The 23,367-nt window shown below is 31.6% G+C and overlaps 1 protein-coding gene across 2 annotated transcripts in view; it reads right to left on the bottom strand.

Annotated features, from left to right (window-relative positions):
* The window catches only part of LOC148274653 (uncharacterized), a 246,872-nt gene that overhangs the window by 74,062 nt on the left and 149,443 nt on the right, over window positions 1-23,367 (bottom strand). For both annotated transcript variants that reach the window (XM_088236825.1, XM_088236826.1), the window contains exon 8: window positions 3,442-3,607. In XM_088236825.1, the coding sequence (XP_088092951.1) occupies window positions 3,442-3,607 (166 nt within the window). The remainder of the gene's footprint in view (window positions 1-3,441; window positions 3,608-23,367) is intronic.

Genomic DNA, 23,367 nt, shown 5'->3' with positions numbered 1-23,367 from the left:
TTAAATATTTTACCAAACATTCGCCTGAAAGATCGTACTTTGGCAGACTATGCCTTTTTTGATACCACACATCTATTTCACATTTTGCGATAAAAGTTTGCCAAGGTTGATCATAACGTACCGTTAATGTGATGTGATAGTTTGGACAGGAAAAGAACGGCAAAAAAATACGAATGTTAATGGATGCAGTAAACGAAGAAAACTGAGAAAGAGATGTTCAAATTGAACAAATACGTGCCGATGTGTCGAATGTACGTGCATGAGAAAATGTTTGAATGTAGAGTAAAACGAGATCTGTATGTAAAGACACACGGCGCTCTATTTTTTGTGTTCGCCACGCGGTGAAACTGCGTTGAGGGTTGTATGTTTTGTTTGCTTTATTCCTAGTATTTCCAATGAATTAAAACAGTTGCAATGCATACATTGAAATAATTGAAAAGCTTTTTTGCTTCACAAAAATATAGGATGGCGCTGTTGGCACAAAGCGCATTTTATGGGTAGATGCAATATCCACAAATCTATACTACAGCTATAGGCTGTAGTCTGGTAAAACGAACGCAAAATTAGGAAATCATACGATTTCGCCATTTTAAAACGAATGTTTTTTTTTAATCGCGCAATAATAAAAAAATAAAAAAACATAAAATAGATGAAAACCATATTTTTTAAAGGTATTTCTGATAAAACATATACTTAAAAGTTTTATATCACAAAAATATAATTATTTTTAGACCGGCAGATTACGTCATTTCAAATTTAGACTAAACTTAGGTATCTGGGATCTCAAAAAAGACTAAGTATTGAACCAACATTTGTTAGAATACTTTAAAGATAATAAATTGAACATGAAAGTGGCTGAAGCCAAATTTTATTTTTCTGTTTCTGAAAAGAAATACAAGCATTTTAAATTACATACATTTTTGTGACATTTTCTTTTATTTGTACTTAAAATTATGCCTAATCGTTTTCGGTAGGGGTATGTCTGAAAGTCATAAAAAAGTCAATGAGATATTGTTTTAATTTGAATATTACAACCAGAATTATCTTTTTTTTTTTAAAAAAGGAATACAATTCTATGAAAAAAAGTTTTAACTAAAGTATTTAATTTTTTTTTTTTTAAAAGTATTACCGAAGACGTAATTTTAGGTAGAAATAAAGAAAAATGTCACAAAAATGTATGTGATTTAAAATGCTTGTATTTCTTTTAAAAATTAAAAAGTTAAAATTTAATTAATTTAATTTGATTATGTTCAAATTATCATCATCAAATAATTATAAAAAAATTAGTTCAATACTAAATCTTTATTGAGATCTCAGATATCTAAGTTTAGCCTTAATTTGAAATGGCGTAATCTGCCGGTATAAAAGTAATTATATTTTAGTTACATAAAACTTTTAAGTATATTCTTTAACAGTAATACCTTTAAAAAGTGTTGTTCTTTTCTAATTTATAGTTTTTTATTATTGCGTTTTAAAATGGCAAAATCGTAAGATTTCCTAATTATGCGTTTGTTTTACCAGACTTCAGCCTTTTAACATGTTAGTGTAAAGGATAGAAACGCCGTTTATCAATAAACTAGGAAATAACTAGCTGCCCTATTAATAAACAATACGCTGAGAAATACTCAGGATGATGCTCCTAAATACAATTTCTATAAATGTGACTTTGTTAGTTGTTCTACCGTCTTATCGATGATAGACTGGTCTTGCCTAACCGAACTCGATGTAAATGATAGTCTTAAGTGCTTCTACAACGGATTGTGGGAAACTATTGACACTCATACACCGAAAAAATGGCGCTTCTCCAAATCGTATCCTGAATGGTTTGATACCCCACTTATCAAACTTATCAAAGAAAAAAATAAATTACGAATACGTTTCAAAAAATATGGAAACCCTAGGGACTACGAATCTTTTGGACTTTTAAGAAAAAACGCAAAAAAACGTATACGAGAATGCTATAATTCTTTTATCACTTCTGTCGAAGAATCGATAAGTAGTAACGTGAATAGGTTTTGGTCCTACGCTTCCTCTTAATAAGTATCCAATATTATCCCAAAGGCTATGCACTTAATTAACGAACAAGCTACTGATGGTCATGAAATTTCTGAACTATTTTCCGACTTCTTTAGCTCCGTATTTTCTCAATCAAACAGTCCGCATAATAGTTATGACCCATCAGATTCAAGTACATTGAATGTGTTTTCATTTACTGGTATTTACTTCACAGAGTCAGATATAATGGGAAAAATGAAAAATTTAGACGTTGAAAAAGGACCTGGACATGATGGCATTCCACCATTATTCGTTAAATGTGTACTTCGAGCCTAATAAAACCATTAAATATAATTTTTTACAAATCTTTAAAAAATGGAGTCTTTCCAGAACTCTGGAAAATAGCAAATGTTACCCCTATCTATAAAAACGGTGATAAATCCGACATTTGTAACTATCGTCCAATATGAATTTAATCTTGTTTTAGTAAAAAAAATTAGTCTATAACGTACCCATATATCTACTGTCAATTAAAACAAGTACTTAGCTCCCAACAACATGGATTTGTTAGCGGAAAATCAACCACAACAAACTTACTGGAATATGTGGACTTTTCGCATAGCACTGTAGGTTCCAGGAGACAAGTCGACGCAATTTATACGGACTTTAACAAGGCGTTTGATAAAGTTAATCATCGCATTCTCAAAACAAAACTTGAAAATATTGGTATCCATGGTGACCTGCTGCGTTGGATTCAGTTATATATATCAAACAGGTGTCAAGTGGTAATGGTTAGAGGTTATGAGTCACTGCCCTATTCTCCAACTTCCGGAGTTCCCCAAGGGTCTCACCTAGGTCTACTGTTATTTCTTATTTTTATTAACGACCTGCCCAATAAATCTAAATATATGTCTCTCTTGTACTCTAATGACATTAAAATATATAATAAAAACTGATAGAGTGGAAGATTGTGTTAAATTGCATACTGATTTGCAAACTTTTTTGAGTTGGTGCCATAAAAACGATATGCAATTGAACATTGAAAAGTGCTACTCTATCAGTTTTACTCGTAAAATTAACCCAATAATTTTTGACTACTCTCTTGGTGACCAACCATTAAGTAAAGTTAAAATTATTAGGGATCTTGAGGTTTATTTTGACACAAAATTAAATTTTAAACATCATATAGATTACATAACTCGTAAGTCACTTAAGCTACTGGGGTTCCTAAAGAGAGTAACCAAACCCTTTAAAAAACCGGAAACCGTCATATATGAGTTTGATTCGCAGTAATCTTGAGTATACCTCATGCGTATGGAGAATAGTAAAATATTATGCTTAACAGCAAAGCCTTAAAAGCCATAATTACTTCGTGAATACAATACAAAATGTAACTTAATTTGGAATAATCAAATTCAAAAAAGAAAATTAATTAAATATAGGTACCTTCGAATTCGATCAAATCCTCCAATCTGATTGACTTGATCTGATGAATGAGTGATTCTGCTTTGGGGAGTATAGCTATCGGCCTTAAATTTGGTGGAAGTTGTGGCCATGCTTGGATCATCTGCTCCAGCTTCACGGCCAGGATGTCCATAGACATGACGTCGGCCTAATAAACAAATAAATTAAATTAATATAAACACAAATTACTAATATAAAATAAACTTAAACAACTCGAAGGGTGGCGTGTTCCACGGTATAATGTATGTCATAATTCTATTCGAGTCATGTTAAAGATGAAAAAAACATATAAAAAATTACAGTACCCGGCAGTTAACGGAGTATATCGGGCTTAAAAAAGAGACTGCCGACTTTGTAGACCGACGTCTCTGTCGCACGAGTCCGGTATCTGTAACGTGGATGAATAACAAAGACGACGAAGCTAAAGTTAGTCGATTAGGCCGAGTCTCTTTCTTAAGCTCAATGTATTTTATTTAATGCCGGGTAATGTAGTTTTTAATGTCTACAATAAATTTTAACTATTTTCCAAGAAGAAATTTCTCCAAACAAAATAGCTTGTAACTTCATTTAACAATTATCATCATCAAACCATGATTCACACCTGATGGTGCATAAGCCACTGCATTGGATATGCTGTGTATCTCGATCATGTGTTACAAGAAGGTAAGGTGATCAATCTTACGCTTCCGGTGCCCGTCCAGGGACAGCGAAATTTTGCCGCGTAGAACCACCTTACAAACGAATATTTTATATTCATATTGACAGGAATCCCCAGGACCTTCGGATGCGTCTGTAAGGCGGACTTATCTCGACTTGATTACCTCAACCAAGATTTTTACCTGAGAGTAGCCATCGAGTCGAAAACACTAGTCCAATATTCTTATTCATCATCCGCCCGGACAAAGACAACATTTACATTGAATTATCATAAAATTCATCCAAAGTCAAAGACAATCGTTCAATAATATAAATTACAATTAAATCTATAAAACGTTTTTGGGTTTGTGTATTCTAAATTAAACATTATATTTTATTTAAATGAACATATTACAACAGAGATGAAGAACATTTATGAGAAGGAAATATAGAAGTCTAAGCACCTACAGGGCTTATGACCTGTCAATGGCTGGTTTAAGTGGCCACTTTACACACCGTGTAACATTCACCATTCTGCCCATATTTAAACATCTATATTCCTTTAATTCTTTAATCTGTTAATGTTTGTGAAGTTAAAAAGCTGAAATGTTCTTCATCTCTGTTGTAAAATGTTAATTTAAACAGCTCCCCGGGGAGTTGAATCCAGTTCTTGTTTACAAAAATTTGAACAAACTCAAAATATTGTTGATATATCCAAATGTTTGCACTATCTTTTTTACCTCTTTGGAAGATTATACAACTTTAACTGTTTTCCTTGTGCAAAAGGTTTTTCGTTTCTTGTAAAATCTGTCAATATTTATAAACTACCAAGAAGGTAAAATCCAGTACTTGTCTACAAATATTTATACATACTTAAGATATTGTTCGTAAAAGCATTTAGTTAACTAAGAAATACAGTAATTTATTGTACTAATTACATTACAACAACAACCAATGAACCAAAAATTCAATCTGTCTATAAATATCTACAAATAATTTTTTTTGGACAGCATACATATTGTTACTATGTGTACATCATAATTTATATGTAAGATTTATAAACTCTATGTGCATCTTATATTTTATTACTTTTCTTGCGATGTTTCACTGTTTTAACACAAACTTGTGATATTTTAATTTACTGTGCTTTCTTTTTATTACGTTTCATCATCATTCCCTTTGCGCACCTTATAGTGCATAGGGCACTTCATTGGTACACCATCCGCAGCGTATCTTGATTATTTTGGTTACATGAAAGCAAAACGATCAGGCTTACGCTCTAGATACCAGTCCTGGGACTATGAAATATTCTAGTGTAAAAACATCCTTTAAAATAAATATTTTATATCAACCATGTCGGGAATCGAACCCGAGACCTCTGCATCTTAGGCAAATGCGCTGAACTTTACACCAAGAGGCCAAATTAAACAATATAATGTTATAAACTATGCTTTCCCTTTACAATTTTCTACTTTATATTTTAACTATGTTACACTAATCGCATACATCAGCTACGGCCATTAGTAAATAAATAATTAAGGCGTTGCTTAGTAGGTAAGATGGTCCGGATGAATTTTGCCCACATCAACAAATGTTTCAGCTCTCTTCACAAAAAAAAATAAAAAAATTTAAAAATATTGAAGATTGTGAATAGGCAAAATGATAAATATTATGCAATATATAGTAAAGACATAATTAAGCCAATATTAGCTTTGAATGACATATTTCATATTATTTCCTCGAAGAGCATCTCCGTCTGGGTCGAGGTACATTTAAGTTTCTAGGAAATTAAATTTTCCATAAAACATCAAGAGTATACCTTTACGCTGTTCCTGCAATGGGGTAGATATGAGAAAAATAAGAGGCGGTAATAAAGCCACCCCACTATATTATTACACACAGACCTCGCTGCCTTTACATTAATGCATCTTTTAATGCGCAAGAGCCGATCGCTCCATCTTTGCCATTATTCGCTTTTCACGATCAAAACATTCCATGATCGATACATAAGAGTTCTGTAATTTTCAGAACCGGATATTCGTCCGGATTTTCAATACGTTTCTCTAACTCTCTTTAAAAATCCAACGCAAGGTAGCCGAAACAGACGCCTAACCGAAATTCCCCCTAGTTCTCAAAACAGATTAAATAAAGCCAGTTAGTAAAATCCCTTAATATAAAACTTGTATTGTAATAAATTACAACAGGGATGGAGAATACCTTAAAAAGGAAATATGGAAATCTAGGCATTTATAGGGCTTGTGACCTGTCATTGGAAGGATTGAGTGACCACTTTACACACGGTGAAACATTTACCATTTTGCCAATGTTTGAACATCCATATTTCTTCAATTCTTCCATCTGTTAATTTTAGTGAAGTTAAAAAGCTGAAACCTTCATTGTTGTGAAGAGATTCATATGACTGAACTATTTCACATACTAGGCAACGCCTGAGAATAATTTTCCAATTTCTAAGCTTTTTCTTGGACCAGTTAGATTTATTACAATATTTGAGTTTGTCCAAATGTTTGTGGACAAACGACTGGATTTCACCTCCTCTGGAGTCATTAAGATCAACAAATTACAACAGGAATGGAGAATACCTTGAAGAAGGAAAAACGGAAGTCTAGGCATTTACCGGACTTATGATCTGTCATTGCCAGGTTATTTATTATTAAGTTATTTGTTTCATTGTGACTTGTATAAAAATCCGCCAAGGCGCAATAGTATAGAAACATTTTTCCGAAAAACTATATTCCTATAAAACGTATATTTGACGCACTCACTTTACAGTTACTCATTACAATAAAATAAATACAAAACAACGTTATTTTAAACTACTAATTTTTTTTTTTCTACCGACCGGTTTCAAAGCTACACAGGTACACAAGCTTCTTTATCAAGGTATAATTATAAAATGAATGTTATCCTATTTCATTTTAACAGTGATTATTGAATACATAAATCATCGAAACATATATTATGTATGTGATTGTGCCTTTTTAACAATGTTCCTATATTTCGAGTTTTTTTTAATGCAGGCTTAATGTTAGAGATTATAAGGAATAAGATTATTTATAAAAAGACTCTACCTCCATTGTTTAGGTGGGTTAGCTTTATTTCTCGTGAGAATAGAGTATAAATACTTACTTATAAGTTTGCGTTTTTGTTTTTTATTTAATATTTTATCAATTAATTATTTTTTATATCCATTTTAACTTGTCTAAGCAAATTATCTCATTTCTTACCATCAAAAATTAAACCTGCATTTTACAAAACACGTAACATAGGAGCTTTGTTAAAATTCACAAAGATGAAGTCCGTAAGTATAATAAAAATGGCATATTTTTGAAACTAATAGAAATTAAAAATGCGATTCATAATAGGAAAAAATATTGAATAACCAAATAAACACACTTTCTTTCTTTATAAAAAGAATATGACGAAAATACTTAAATTATTAGTTCCGTATGTTTCGATGTAATATTTAGTAAAAACTTTTAAATACAATAGGACATGATTCATTACTCAATTATGCCTTGATCAAAAAGCTTGTGTAGCTTTGAAACAGGTTGGTAAAAAAAATAAAAATATGTGGTTAAAAAAAAAAGTTTCATTTTTATTTTATTAACCACAATCTATTCCTCATTAAAAGTGTCGATTGTGTTCAGCACAAAGGCTTTAAACCACAACTGTGTAAGGGCGGTTAGTTAAAATACGCTTTTTGCGAATAGCGAGTAGAAAAAAAAAAAATAAAACCAAAAAAGAAAATATTAAAAAAGTATCCACCCGCCCGAATTTTACCGGACCGAGTGGATTGGCACGATACGTGTGAAATGAGCCCATACATGTCAGACACAATCAATAATTTTCAGAATAATACATACATATCAGGTGCTCCTTGATTAGCGCAGCATAAATTTCTACAGATAAACAATGCCTGAATTGAGTAGTATTGTAAACTCAAGACATACGAGTAATTTGACTTTTTCGCTGTGTGTAAATAAATAATATTACAACTTTTAATGAGAAATGATTGAGTGTGTCGCAAAAGCTTGCAAAAACTGTCTGTATAAAAGGAAAAAGACTTTTCATTGATAAGTAGGTACCTAGGTGCTTGTTTATGATTGAATTTCAAAACAAAAAAAAAATCATATTCCTGAAAGTTGGCTTGCCTGCTTCTTCAGCAAACGTTTTTTCGTAAATAAGGACACACGTTATTTATCTTTGCCCTTTTTTGAGCTTTTTATTTATTCGTAATAAGAACAAGTTTTTCATTTTGTCTCTTCATGTGATATGCTAAGAGGCCTGTCGTACTCAAATCAAAATCTTGCAAAAATCACTACTGAAAAAAAAATGCTTGATTGTGTTGTAAAATCGTGCAAAAACTGTCCGTATAAAAGAAAAAATACTTTTCATTGCTAAGTAGGTACTTAGATACTTGTGTATGATTGCATTCCAAAACTAAAAATTATTCATTTTCAAATATTGAATCTAAGTAGGTAGGTACCGGTACTTGATTATTGTTGAGTTCCAAAACATAAATTTTTTTTTTTTTTTTTAAATTCAGAATTCTTTATGCAAATGTCAAACTCTGCGCTACTTACCGACAGTGGTGTATTATGTGTAAGAATCCATTTTTAAAAAATGTTTAAATATCGCATCACTCAAAATCCATAAAAAATCATTTTAAATGTAGAAATTAAAAAATTGTAAGGAAATTATTCAATTTAGCATCCATTAAAAATAATCGTTGTTTGTAAACGTTAAAATTCAAACTTTTTAATATGCAAAAAGAACAATGTCCTCCAAATTTTTTAATGTATGCATTTCAGTCGAATGTAACACGGGAAAATCTATGAAAACACAAATATGCTTCTAACTTTTTTTCTACTCAATATATTGAAGATGTTATTATTTGTAAACCTTAAGTACGTGAATTGAAAAAAATTGCTAAAAACCGCACGCAAATCTCTTAAGCCATTTTCGCGTTTTTGCGAGACACAACACGGTGATTAATATATATACATATATAGAAAGATAGATAAAGATAGATATGTAGAGATATATAGATAAATAGATAGATATATAGATAGATAGACAGATAGATAGATAGATAGATAGATAGATAGATAGATAGATAGATAGATAGATAGATAGATAGATAGATAGATAGATAGATAGATAGATAGATAGATAGATAGATAGATAGATAGATAGATAGATAGATAGATAGATAGATAGATAGATAGATAGATAGATAGATAGAAAGATAGATAGATAGATAGATATATAGATAGATAGATAGATATATAGATAGATAAATAGCTAGATAGTAGAGCCAATTAAAAAAATCCTCTGTTAATCTAATAATATATAATATATAAGAAAAGAGTTTACGTAATTGTATGTGTTTTACGTTTGTATTCAAGGGTGAGTGTGCATGTGTGTGGGTGCGTAAGTATAAAAAATGATAATTTTATGTTTGTATTTATATTGAAAAGGGAAAAAAAAACTTGTATTTAAAAAGAAAAGACCTTGGTAAGAAGTTTAATAATTGAAAAAAAAATAGTTTATACCTTCTTTTGAAACCATTTTGAAAATATTTTGGTCAAAAAAATTTTACAATTGAATTTTTTTAATATGGTGAATTTCAAAACCTTATTCCGAAAAAAAAAAAATTATTTAAAAAAAATATCGATACACACTGAATGAATACTGTGCAACGAGTCCCAAATAATACGGTAGGTAACTACAAAATGCAGTGAATTCGATGTTATGCCAAAAATACAACAAGGTAGGTATGACAATACGCGCACGTTGGTTCAAAACGAACATACAAATAAATTATATATGCACCTACATCTATCTATCTATATATATAAAAATGAACCGCCTTGTTGTGTCTGGCAAAAACTCGAAAATGGCTTGACAGATTTACGTGCGGTTTTTTGCAAAATTTTCTAATTCTCGTACTCAAAGTTTACAAATGATAACATCATTAATATATTGATTAGAAAAAAAATTAGAAGCGTATATATGTTTTCATCGATTTTCCAGGGTTGCATTCAACTGAAATGCATATTCCAAAAAAATTGGAGAATATTATTTTATGTTAATTAAAAAAGTATGTATTTTAACGTTTACAAACATAAATTATTTACATGGATACTGAATTGATTAATTTCCTAACAATTTCTCAATTTCTACATGTTACCATATTTTTAATGGATTTTTAGAAATGTTCAAAAAAATTTAACTGACGTTCGAGACATTTTTGAAAAACGAATTTTTATACAGAATGCACCACTGCCGGTAAGTAGCGTAGAGTTTGACATTTGCAAAAAGAATTCTTTATTTGAAAAATTATTATTTCATGTTTTGGAATTCAACCACTAACAAGTACCAAGGTACCTACCTATGTAATTAAATCCAATATTTGAATATTAAAAATGTTTAGTTTTGGAATTCAATCTTAAACAAGTACTTAGGTACCTACATTTCAATGAAAAGTATTTTTCCTTTTATGCGGAAAATTTTTGCACGTTTTCACAACACAGTCATTTATCTGTTAATATTATTTATTTATTGACGGACTTATACAGTCCATTCCAACAATAGTAAACACATCTTCTTATACTAAATACAGGTACATATGAATTAAAATATAACAACATAAAATTAAAGCAAGGATGAAAAAAAAACTTCCTCGAGACAAGATCTGGTCTATCTTAGTTCTTTCTTTTCTTTTGGTTTCGAATTTCAAGATCGCGTCAAAACACGACTGGCGATAAAATAATGACTTAATTCGCTTTTGGCAAGAGTTATAACATAATTTTAGAAAGCTCGAGGTAAAACGCGGTCTGACCTTTCTTCATTAAAACGTAATATATCGTAAAATCTGGCTGGCGGTTAAAGAATGAGCGTTCATCATGAGTTGAGTGTCATAATTTTAGAGACTCAGATATATCGCGGTCAGACTTTGTCAGCACGTATTCCCGTTTTTTCTCCCTAGATTATGGCAGAGCAGTGATTTGTGCACAATTTTGATTTAAGTACAACGAAGCCTCTTAGCCAATCACACGAGGAGATAAAACGTACCCATGTTACGAATTTATAAATAGCTCAAAAAATGGAGTAATAAATACCGTGTGTACTTATTTACGAAATAACGTTTTCTGAACCAGCTTATAGCAGGCAAGCTAACGTTCGGGAATGAAAATGATTTTAAGTTTTGGAATTCAACCATAAGCAAGTACCTAAGAGCCTACTTAAATTCAGTTTTTGAATATCAATAGCTTTTAGTTTTGGAATTCAATAATAAGCTAGTACTTAAGTACCTTATTTTCGATGAAAAGTATTTTTCCTTTAGTTCGAATAGTTTTTGCACGCTTTCACGACACTATCAAGCATTTTTCTGTTCATTTTAAGATAAATCTTAAATGAAATTTTAACTGCAATATACAAACAAGAAATACAAGAGCGTCAAATAATTTAACTTGCAAACAACCTAGAACTAACCGAAAAAAAACAACAACAACAACAACAAACCATCACGTCGTTTCCCCGTAGGGGTAGGCAGAGAGAAAAGAACGCCATAACACTCTATATTGGCATACAGACCTCGCTTCCTCTATATTCATACATCTTCTTATGCACGCACGCCGATTATTCCTATTTTTGACATGTCCATCTTCAAGTATTTGATGGACTTGATCGTGCCATGTCTTTCTCGGTCTTCCTCGTTTTCATCGTAGATCGTGGATCCTTTTAGCCGTTCTTTCGCTGTCTATTCGCTCTACATGTCCAAACCAACGCAGCACCCCTTTCTTGATTCTGTCAATAATGCATGTCTCAGCCTTACACACTTCACGGATCTCGACATTTGTGCACCTATCATACATCGTTTTACCACACATTCGCCTGAGGGATCGCATTTCGACAGCATTCAACCTACTTTCTTTTATTATTATTTTTCCAATTCCATACTTCGCTCCCATACATTAAAGTTGGAACTAGAACTCCGTTGTAAACTGCTAGTTTAGCCTTCTGCGATAAACATTTGTTTGCCAAAGTACATTTTAGTGCACCGTTCACCCTGTTCCCGGCACTCACCCTCCTTTCAATATCTTTATCGGCCTTTCCGTCCCTAGTAAACACACTTCCCAGGTACACAAATTCTTCTACCTGATTCAGAATATCCCCGTTCACGCTGATCTCACATTTAGTTATATTTTCGTCCCTTTCAAAAACCATCACTTTCGATTTATCAACATTCATAAGTAAATCGCTTTTCTTGCATACATCGTAGACTTTTGTTACCAAGAATTGAAGGTCTTCTTTGCTGCTAGCAAGAAGCACGGCATCATCCGCATATAGAAGACAGTTAACAGTTATACCATTCATTTTTGCTCCCATTCTTAAATCTTTTAGTTCTTTCTTACAGTTATCGATGTATATGTTGAACAACCATGGTGACATTACACATCCCTGTTTGACTCCTTTCGGAATATTAAACCACGATGTGAATGACCCATTCACCTTCACACATGCTGTGCTTTCCTTATACAGTGACGCAATAGCCCTTGTCAGGTTACCATTTACTCCATACTCCGATAAAACCTTCCACAATTTCTCTCTGTCAACTCTATCAAGTGCCTTTTGCAGATCGACAAATGCGCAGAAAAGTTTCTGATGTTTAGCCAGGAACTTTTCTGTCATATTTCGCAGAGCAAATATTTGATCCATACATCCTCTTCCATTGATAAATCCACTTTGTATATCTCAAACTCTATCTTGAGTCACTTTTCTTACTCTCTCAATCAGTATTCTGCCATAAATCTTTCCAACAGCGCTCAAAAGGCTGATAGCTCTATAGTTTCCGCAATCCACCCTAGAGCCTTTTCCCTTGTATAGAGGCATAACAACAGCTCTCCTCCAATCAGGGGGAGTGTATTTCTCCTCTAAACATAGGTTAAAGAGCTTATGTAGCCATACAAAAATTATTTCTCCACCCGCCTTAATAAACTCTGTGGCAATGTTATCATAACCTTGCGCTTTCCCATTCTTCATATACTTAGCAGCATTTTTAATTTCTTCCATACTTATCTCTTTCGCATCGTCATCTGCATTTATGTTTACTTGAGAAGGTGGTGCGCTGGCTATATTTCCTGCGTGCGTTTTGTACACCTCTTCAAAATATTCCTTCCATCTCGTTTTAATTCCATTATCATTCGTCACCATTTTTCCATCGTTCCATCGAAAAAAAACAGTTTAGTATATACAGCAATAAAGTTCTACAATTCACTTTCTAACGACCTAAAAATATATTTACTTAAAAAACACTCGAATAAAACAGTTCTCAGAGTCCGTGTTAGTGATATGTAATGTTAAGTTTTAAATTTTTTATTAAAACTATTGTGTCATAATAAATTGTATACCTGAGGGTAGCACTTTTGCTGATTAGGAATAATAAGCACAAAAAAATATGTAATTTAATGCAGCATGTAAAGTTAAAACGATGTATTTTGTCATTTCCGTAATTTATTTTGGTTTCAAATTAAACGTCAAGCTCACATCAAAACCCGGCTGGCGATTAAATAATGACTAAATTAGCGTTGGGCATGAGTTAAATGTCATTATTTTAGAAGGCTCTGGGTAAAACGCTGTTTGACTTTTCTTCATTCACGTATTTTTTCCATATAAGAATAACATAATTTTTATAGAAATTATTCGAATGATAAAAATGCGGTGTCACAAACAGTGTTGTTATCTACTATTGTATTTGTGTATGTCAGTTTTTTTAGTTAAGATTATGTAATCGACTTGTATGTTATCCAGTGGAATTTTTCGTGCAATTTTGATCGTCTTAAAACATTATTTTATGTTGAACTGGTGTGTTTGTGTAGGGGTGAGCCAGGGTAAATTTTTGGAATGTAGGTGTAATATTTTATTCTACATTTTAAATACCTACCGTTTACCAATCTGTTTTTCATAATTTATATAAATAATCATATAATTATAGCGAAATTCGACTTAATTTAAAAAAAAAGAAAAGTTAGATACCTTAACACAATTTTGTGAAAAATATACAATAAAAATTAATTTTAAATACAACTTCAAAAATAATAACATACTACGGTGAGAAAAATAATACCTTTATTATTTTTAAGGGAACTCTTAAAGTAATTAAAAGTAGTTAAAAAATATAATGTCACATGTGTCTTTATATATATCTAGACACATGTGACATCATAGCTACACAAGATTTGACTCGGAATTTGGTTTAGCAAAGATATTGATCGATATGAAGAAAACAATGCTTCAAATAAACACTTGGACATGACATCTCAGTACACGGGTGTGAAACGTGACGGTAAAAGTGTCAGAAATCGAGGCATTACAAGCTACATGGCAGCTTTATAAATGATAGGTGCCACCGCTGTGGCACAGACACCTAGAAAAAACTGGCGTCGTGGGTTTGATTCCTGGCCAGTTGCAAGAAAAAATAAAAAAAACTCATTTTCTCAGTTGTTCTGGCTATTGTTTTGTATTTTTTCATAAATTCCTTCCAAATCATTTCTTTCTCACCTGCTGACAAGCCTCTAAAAAATACATTTTTCGGGTTTTTCCATTAAAAAAATAGGAAACTCGGTAAATGACGCCAGTTTTAAAACAATGTATAGCAGAGCAAACTAGAGTATTGGCCACATTACGCGAGGAAGTAAATGTACTTATATTTCGTCGTTTGATAATGTCGGGAAAAAAATCAAATGAAATAGGGCTAAACTAAGCTGTCGTGGTTGAGAAATATGTGTCTTTGAATAAAGCTAAACGCTGTGAAGATCTGCTGTGTTACTCCCAAGGTTGCTTTGTCGATTTGCAATTCTTGAAAAAACCTTCGAACATTTATTTATAAAGCGAATGAAAAAGTAGCAACACTAACAAATACGTATTTATTCAAAGCTTTTGTGTCATTTTTAAACTTCAGTTATATTCCGCCTTATACATATATATATAAGGACGTCCGTTATTTTCCAACTTTGAAATTTTTGAACACTCACCCTCAACATACACTTCTATAGAATAGTAAACAATAGATATTTATATATATATATGGGGAAATTTTTGTATGTGTATCCTCGATAGACCAAATAACTATTGGCCTAACTTTTGTGCGGTTTTTTATCAAAATAATGGGTTTTTGTCATGATGAATAAAGTATATGATGAATAACGAGCGTTTTAAACGAAAATTATTTAATAACCGAAGGTACGATGTCGCAAAAAGCAAAAAGCTTCCTATAAGGTTTCTTCCGGCATGTATTCACAAAGTTCAACCCATAACAGTGTAAACTTAAATCCTAGATCTTGTCTCCCGAAATCAAATGAGGTTTATCACTAAATCATTCGAAAAGGTAACGACCAAATAATTTTTTCCAGAGCTTCCGCAACCAAGAGCGATCGAGCTTCAGGAATTACATCTTAGGTGATGTACTCCAGAAAGTCTTGAGTGCGGAAGTCAAACTGAAGGCATTCGCGGACGATCTTATATTGACAGCCGTGGCAGCCAATACTACAGAACTTTAGAGGATGACAAACAATGCGTTGAAGATTATCGCAGCATGGGGCTATAAAGCCAAACTCCAATTTGCGGAAGACAAAATCAACGCGATGTTTATAACCAGAAAAAAGGACCGCCAGCCAGTCATTCACATGAATGGAGTCCAGTTGAATTACATGGACCACTTTAAGGTGCCAAGTCTTACCATGATCAGGTTCTGCCTGGGACGGTGCAGGAAGAGTTGAAAATCTACACAGATGGTAGTCTCTTGGATGGCAAAGTGGGTGCAGCTTTTGTACCTTACAATGACGTCAGAGAGCTGCTATCGAGAAAATTAAAATTAAGTGATTTCTGCTCCGTGTTTCAGGCAAAACTCTTTGTAATCAGAGAAGCCCTGGTCTATGTTTCGAAGAAGCCACCAAACAGATAGAAGAAAATATCGATCCTGACAGATTGTTAATCTGGCATCCATGCAATAGCTGACCAAAATTCAGTCAATCCTATTGTAATGGACATCAGAACAGATATTCAGAAGCTACAATGCAGACACCAGAATATGTAAATTGGATGGATATTCACTGTGGGATCCTTGGCAACAAAAAGGCTGACAAAAAGGCTCGAGAGGCTACACTCAAGTAAACATCCCTCGATTTCACCGATTTTCACTTAGATTTGCCAAAAGGAAAATAAGAAGAAGAACCTTTCAACTCTGGAACGATCGTTATTTGAGTGAAACTACCGGAAGTAAAACTAAAATGTTTTTTCCTACCATTTTTAATGCCTATGATTTCAGGAAAATGCAGAATGCTGGCTACGAACTCACCCAAATGCTTACGGGTCATCGTTTCAAGCTCTTCGAGATCGATAGTTGCCCATGTAACGATGAATTTTCTCAAGATGTCCCTCACCTAATGATGCATTGCCCCTTTTTCAGATTTTAGAAAAATTAGCTGGAGGCGTGGTGCAAAAACCTGGGTGAAGATCTGTGATAGGTAATTAAGAACTCACACGACAGGTAGTATTATACATGGTCAAAATTGTGCAGACAATTGGTAAAATAAACCAAAGTAGGGAACATTATACCAAACACTCTTCTAGTGGAACGGAAGGCCTGTTGACTGCTGTAAACAGGCCGGTTTTTACTAAAAAGTTTTAAGTGGTTTTCTCTCCACATGAGCAAATGATGAAAATCCATTTTAGTATATTCTTCCTGATCCTAACAGTTTAGATAAATTTAAAGAAATTTTATTGCAAAAAAATCCTCTTTTGAAGTACCTTGTTTATTATAAGCAAGGTAAAAAATATTGCAACTTCCATATTAAAAAAATAATGAAAAATAAATCACTAAACCCCTGCAAATTGAACAAACACCTTGCTAGAATAAACCTTCCCAAAACTTCTAGATGTAGCTTCTGCAGTGCAGATGAGAAAATACCTTTGCACATTATATGTGAATGTGATGCTTTACATCATAAAAGGAGTCATCCTCGGGGGGACCACTGGTTAAACCTGAGGATTTTAAAGAGCTCATCCCCTACCTAATAGCACGATACTTTGCAGATCTAGGCTTGGAGAGAGATATTTAACAAAATGTTAACTCTCTTTCCACACAGTAGCCAGGCTCTTTATAAACCTTGGCTTGAAGGGCAAGAACTATTCAAGGGGACCCGTTACAATAGATCTTCACAGGTCGCAGTGACGTCAGGAGCTGGCATAGCACTGACCCCCACCACTAAGAAGAAGAATTATAAGGACATGTCCATAAAATATAACGTTAGGTTGACGGCGGGTTGTATTGTTATTTTAGTATGGTGACTTAATTTAAAACGATCCATTTTGCTTAATCTCCTCCTTTAAGCCTAGATCCGTAAAGTATTAGGCTATTAGGTAAGGGGCAAGATTAAACATTCTTAAGTTTAACCACAGGTCCCATAAAGTTGAGGCTCCTATTATGTTGTAAAGCATCACATTCACATATAATGTGTATTGTGTGTACGTGTTTTCTTATCTGCACTGGAGAACCTACATCTAGAAATTTCGGAAAGGTTCATTCTGGTAAGGTGTTTGTTCAAATTCCAGTGCACTGGGCGGGCTCTAGCGATAACCCTCACTTGATTTCGGCTAAGCTTTATTAGGTTGAAAGCAAAAGTTTGCGAGTATCCTTTCATTTCCTTGGCATGGTGCTGACCAAGTACACACATGTACTGACGAAATTGATTCCTTGTCATCAATATCAATCTCTTATCCTAACCTAATAGTGTGTGGAGCGCTGCATTTTTACTTAAATCGCAGCATATCTCCACCATTTGCTATACACCTACTTAAGTTTCAGACGCCAGTTGATTTGACATAATTCAGTACAGAAACACCTTTTAAAATAAATACCTGAAACCTCATGCACGGTGAAAAAATTCGCTAACCACTAGAGCACGCGGGCGAACAATGCGTGATAAAGTTAATGTTTTTTTGTTGCACGTAATATTAGTTTTGTCCAGAACACAAATATGTTCACAAGTTTAGAGTTGAATAACCTGGGTAAACTTAACGTATAGAGGACTTGACCTAATAATGTTTATTATATAAAATCTTGGAACAAATTTGATTCATTTATTTAATTATAGAATGACAAGTAAAACATAAATGAACGAATAAGGAATAACCAAATGGATCTATTATTTTTATAATTAATTACAACGAACTTCCACCAATAATGTTAACCGACAAACTTAAATATTTTGAGTAGTTAAAATATGAGTTAGTCTTATATTGTTTTCAAACGGACTGGGTTTCAACCCCTTAATAATCATTAATCAACAGAATGGTAAATGATCACAAAGTGTAAAGTGACCACTTAAACCAGCCGATGACAGGTCATACGTCCTATAGGTAAATTCCAAGACTTCAACATTACATTCTCCAAAGTGTTCAACATCTCTGTTGAAATATTTTGATCTCATTTTAAAACGCTTTAAAAATTATTCTGAAAAAAGTCTTACAAATATCATGTCCATGTTGTATAAATTACAAAAAAAAACTTGTCAAGAATATTAGCACGAATTATATTTTAAAATATCGTAATTGTGATCAAAATGATCAATTCTGAAAAAAAAAAGCATTTTGGAAAACAGTTGACGAATATCAACTTTAATATAGTCATTATACCAGATAAAAGCCGACCTCCATTTAGAAAAAAGACAAAGTTGCACCCAATACAATGCCGTAGAAAAATTTGAAATAGGGAAAATGATAAAATTTATGTTAAATATAAAAATAACCTAAACTTAAATAAAGTCATTGATATATGCAGCATTAAGTACCCGTATAGTGTTCCATTCAACTTTAGTTCCGGAACTTAACTTGAAGTCAATAAATGTGAAACAGCGTCAAAAGACGCGACATGCAGCTTTGAATTCACAGACAACTGGCAATTAGCCTTTTTTTGTTTAAATGTTGGCGTTCTAATAATTTATCCAAATATTTTTATTTTGAGGACCGTTTTCAACGAGTTATAATTAACTCACTATTAGAAAATGTAAATCAAGTTGGAGTAGAGTGGAGTTCTAACCTTGGACCTGTGATCCGTGAGTCCTAAACACTAGCCACGGGACCACAACCCGATTCGTACATTTTTTACTCTACTAGTTTTGCACGACAATGTCGACGTGATAACGTTCATTTTTTAAAATTGTCTTTCTATGAAGCATCACCTCTGTTTAATTATACCTCAGTGAATAGAACATTAAATACATATAGTTATGGTTAAAAGACAATATGATAATAAAACAATGTTTTTTATATGTTCTACGCAAAAAAATCAATCGCGAAACGAAAATATTAATGTTACAAAAAACATTACATCACTAAAATATTTTATATAAAACCAAAAATATTATATAGATCAGTTTAACAAATATGGTACCGCCATGCGTCGTATTACTCGTATTACAACCAGCTGTAATTTGATTTTGTATTGTATGATTTAATATTTAATCCAGCCCCAAGTTGAGTTTGACGGGCTGTGAACATCAGTTTCCCATTCCCATTTCCCATGCAATGGGGAAGGTGTTTTGGTACTCTCAAGGCTTGGCTGTTCCCAATGCAGTACGTCGCGGGGACCCAAGGACGACAGTCGAGGTCGGTGCGTCCACACGGATACGCTTCCCGGCAAAGTTTAAAAAATAAAATTTTAGATACTTCTCCACAAGTATTTCAAAAACCGTTAAGAATTATTATAAACATTTTAAATTATACTCTCAAAGTTTTCTTTAATTGATAACACTTTTCTAAAATTTTAAAACATGTCCAAGATTTGGGTTTTTAAATAAAAAGTATGTATTTTTTCAAAGTATTAAATTACTAATAATAAAATTAAATAACTTAATTAATTAAACATTTTTTTATAAAATAAACAAAGTTCGTAAAAGTTCGTTTTTTAAAACTTCATAAATTCTAAAAAAACTAATAATTAAAAATATTTTTCATAAATATATAAAAATGATTATTTTTTTCCATTATTATATTTACTAATTATTTTGCAAAGGATATAAAAAGTTTATGTTTTCCTGAAATATACGTATATTTCAACATACTAAGTACTTACTAACTAAATTACTAACGATAAAAGCGATAACCCCAAGTTTAATTGATATTTATTTTAGTTAACAAAACTTCGTCCAGGTAATGTTTAAATTTTATTATTTACTTTCTTAATTAAAAAATAACATTTTTTTTCTTAAATTTAAATACAAGTGATAAATGAAAACTAATGTATCGATTATTTAAATTCTTAATTTAGTTTAAAGAAAAAAAAATAAGGTTTTCGTTTTTTATAAAAAAAAAAAAATATTCATTAAATGAATTAGATTTTCCCCATGAAATACAAAATAATGCAATTTTCTTTGAAATAATTTAAGATTCTGCAATGTTTAAAAATATACTAAATGCGGATATTTAATGATTTTGGTTCTTTTGTAAAAATTTAATCAAGGTAAAAAAAAAAAAGATTTTAATTGATACAATTTTGCAAAATTGCAAAGTGAAAATATTTTCCAACATCAATATTGAGAATTTTTTTTTTGTTTTTTCATAAATTTATTTATGTATTTTTCTTGAACGATGTTGAACGATTTTTCTAGAATAATTGATTGAAAAAAAAATGTTTTTTAGTAATGCTCATTAAAACTGTTTTAAATTTAACAACGGGGAAAATATTTAAAATCAAGTCATTTTAAATTTGATGTCTTAAGAAAAGGTTCAGATTTTTCATGGTCTCTTCATAATGCATAACAAATAAAATAGTTAAATAGTTTTTAATGAAATTGGTTAATTGAAAATTTTAATAAAATTTATATTTTGGGTTTTTTTTTGTTAATGTTGGGTCTGCCGGTTCAAGATTTATCGAAGAATACAAATTATCAGAGTCATCGATTCCATATAACATTTAGTGATGCCAAGGACACTGCATTAGTACTCCAGTTGCAACGGATTTTGATCATTCGAAGGCGAATTTGCAAGAAAATTATTTTTAAGAAAGTTATTATAGCTACCTGCGAATATGTTATAAACGCGAACTCTTAATAACATTGGCAATTGATAAATGCTATCAGTATAAGTTGTAAAAATTGTTTAAATATTTACCGTTGCCATCATAACGAGATTAATATAAATAAATAATTATTTTAAAAAGCGCCGCGAATCCCGACGGTAAAAATAAAACGGATAGCCGGAAATGAGATTTTTTTCAAACATCAAAGAACGGAAACTGGACCAAAAAAATAAGAGAGAAGAGGCTGAAATATCTTAAGATCAGAAAGAAGCCCAGGTGCAGCATCGGTAAGTAGTTGATTTTTCTTTAAATCCCCATGTACTTTGCAGCGTTATCTTGATTATAAATTTAGCTATTGTTATGTCTACGCGAAGTTTGCTTTATGATTTTACTAAAATATTAATTTTGTGTATTTGCTGAAAACTAATAATCTAACATACTTCACATTAAAAAAAAATCCAACTTGAAAATCGATTATTTGGCCATTTTTTATTTTACTATATGTAAACAGAATTACAATTGCAATTATTAGAAAATTTGTTAACAATTATTTAGAAAATATTTGATGCGTACTTTTTACTGTTTCATTTTTAACATAGCGTTGACTTAAAAATGTTTTCCACAGGATCTGATTTTTTATGTAAGTTTTTTTAATTATAAGGTTACCGTTTTTACGTATTTTATTTTTACAGCAAATATTGATTTTCTATTACATATTTAAAGTTCTGAGAATTTAATTGTTTTAAGTTACATTGTCTAAGCTTACAAATAATATATATTGAGATAGGTAACGGACAAAGTTATTAAATTTTACAAATAAAATAGGAGTGAAAAATATTCACTATAATGGTAAGGTAAAATTTGAAGCGTAAGACTAATTATCTTACCTTCATGTAATAAATAATCAGTATTCGCTGTAGTTTAGTTTACTTATGAGGTACCTAAGCATATAAAAGTAATGACTTATAATAAAGAATAAAAAATAAATTAAATCACAAAAGTTATATACATACGATGTGTTTATATTACAAAGACATGTAAAATAAAATAATCCATAAAACTCGTTGCTTTGTAAAAGCCTTTGAGTACAAATTGTGTTAAAAAATACAGTCCTGAACAATACTATTGTGTAAGTGTTTTAAAACCATTCAAAATAGTAATTTCGAAAAAGCTATAATTTACTAAGCGAGTGTATTAAGTAGGTACTTATTTTTTTATTTTTTTGCATTGTATATTTCAAACGTGGCTGAAAAAAATCAGACTCGATAAAATGCTCAACGAAAAGATTTGAACAGAACAATATCCGGTGCAAAAAATGTACAATAAGGAAGACAAACTTAGTTTTTAAAGATAAAATAATGTTTATAATGTCTTTAACTGCGCGTATTCAACATTTAAAGTAACTATACAAGATAAAATATGGATGTGATCGATGCCGACGGCTCTTTAAATCATGGATAAAACAAGAATTGTAAATTTTTGCCAAAACTTTAAATAAAACAATACTCCAATACCACTTTACAATTACTATCATCCTAATCTGTACTTAATGATGCATGGGACATTGAATTAGTACATCAATCGCAGAGAATCTCAATTATTTTGCAACGTGAAGGTAGGTTAATTAATCTTAAGCTTCAGGAGCTAGTTCTAGGACTTGATTATGGACACATGATTTTGTAAAAAATAATTCCATACCTACAATATAATGTATATTAGGGCGGGTCAAAAACAGCGATTTATCAATCATCGAATTCAAGAAGGGCACAAAACTTACGTATTAGGATGTTTTTGAACTGACAAGCAAATTAAAAAATCCTTTATTGCATCATTTGTTGAGCTAAATATTAAGAATTTTAAAAAAAAATACGAAGAACACCGAATTGTTATTTATCGCTAAAACATAAAGGTAACCATTTTTACTTTAAATAGCATCTACGAGGTAGTACTTTTTAGTTGCTTGGCGTTATAAAAAACACGTTTTAAGACATCTTAGGTAATGACTTCACTAGAGTATTTTTATCTAGATCAATAATACCATAATTTAATATTAATCTTATTTAAAGACAACGTCCGTGCCTAAAAAACATTTTATAATATATTTGAAACACTTTAATTGGTTGGCTCGTTGGGTAGGGTGTGGGTGGAGCTCGAACTTCATCGACTCC

This window comes from Micrasema longulum, unplaced genomic scaffold (genome assembly GCF_059751315.1).
Source record: "Micrasema longulum isolate JH-2025_06_02 unplaced genomic scaffold, ASM5975131v1 h1tg001611l, whole genome shotgun sequence".
In the NCBI taxonomy this organism is placed as follows: Eukaryota; Metazoa; Arthropoda; class Insecta; order Trichoptera; family Brachycentridae; genus Micrasema; species Micrasema longulum.
This window is presented reverse-complemented; position numbering and strand designations above follow the sequence as displayed.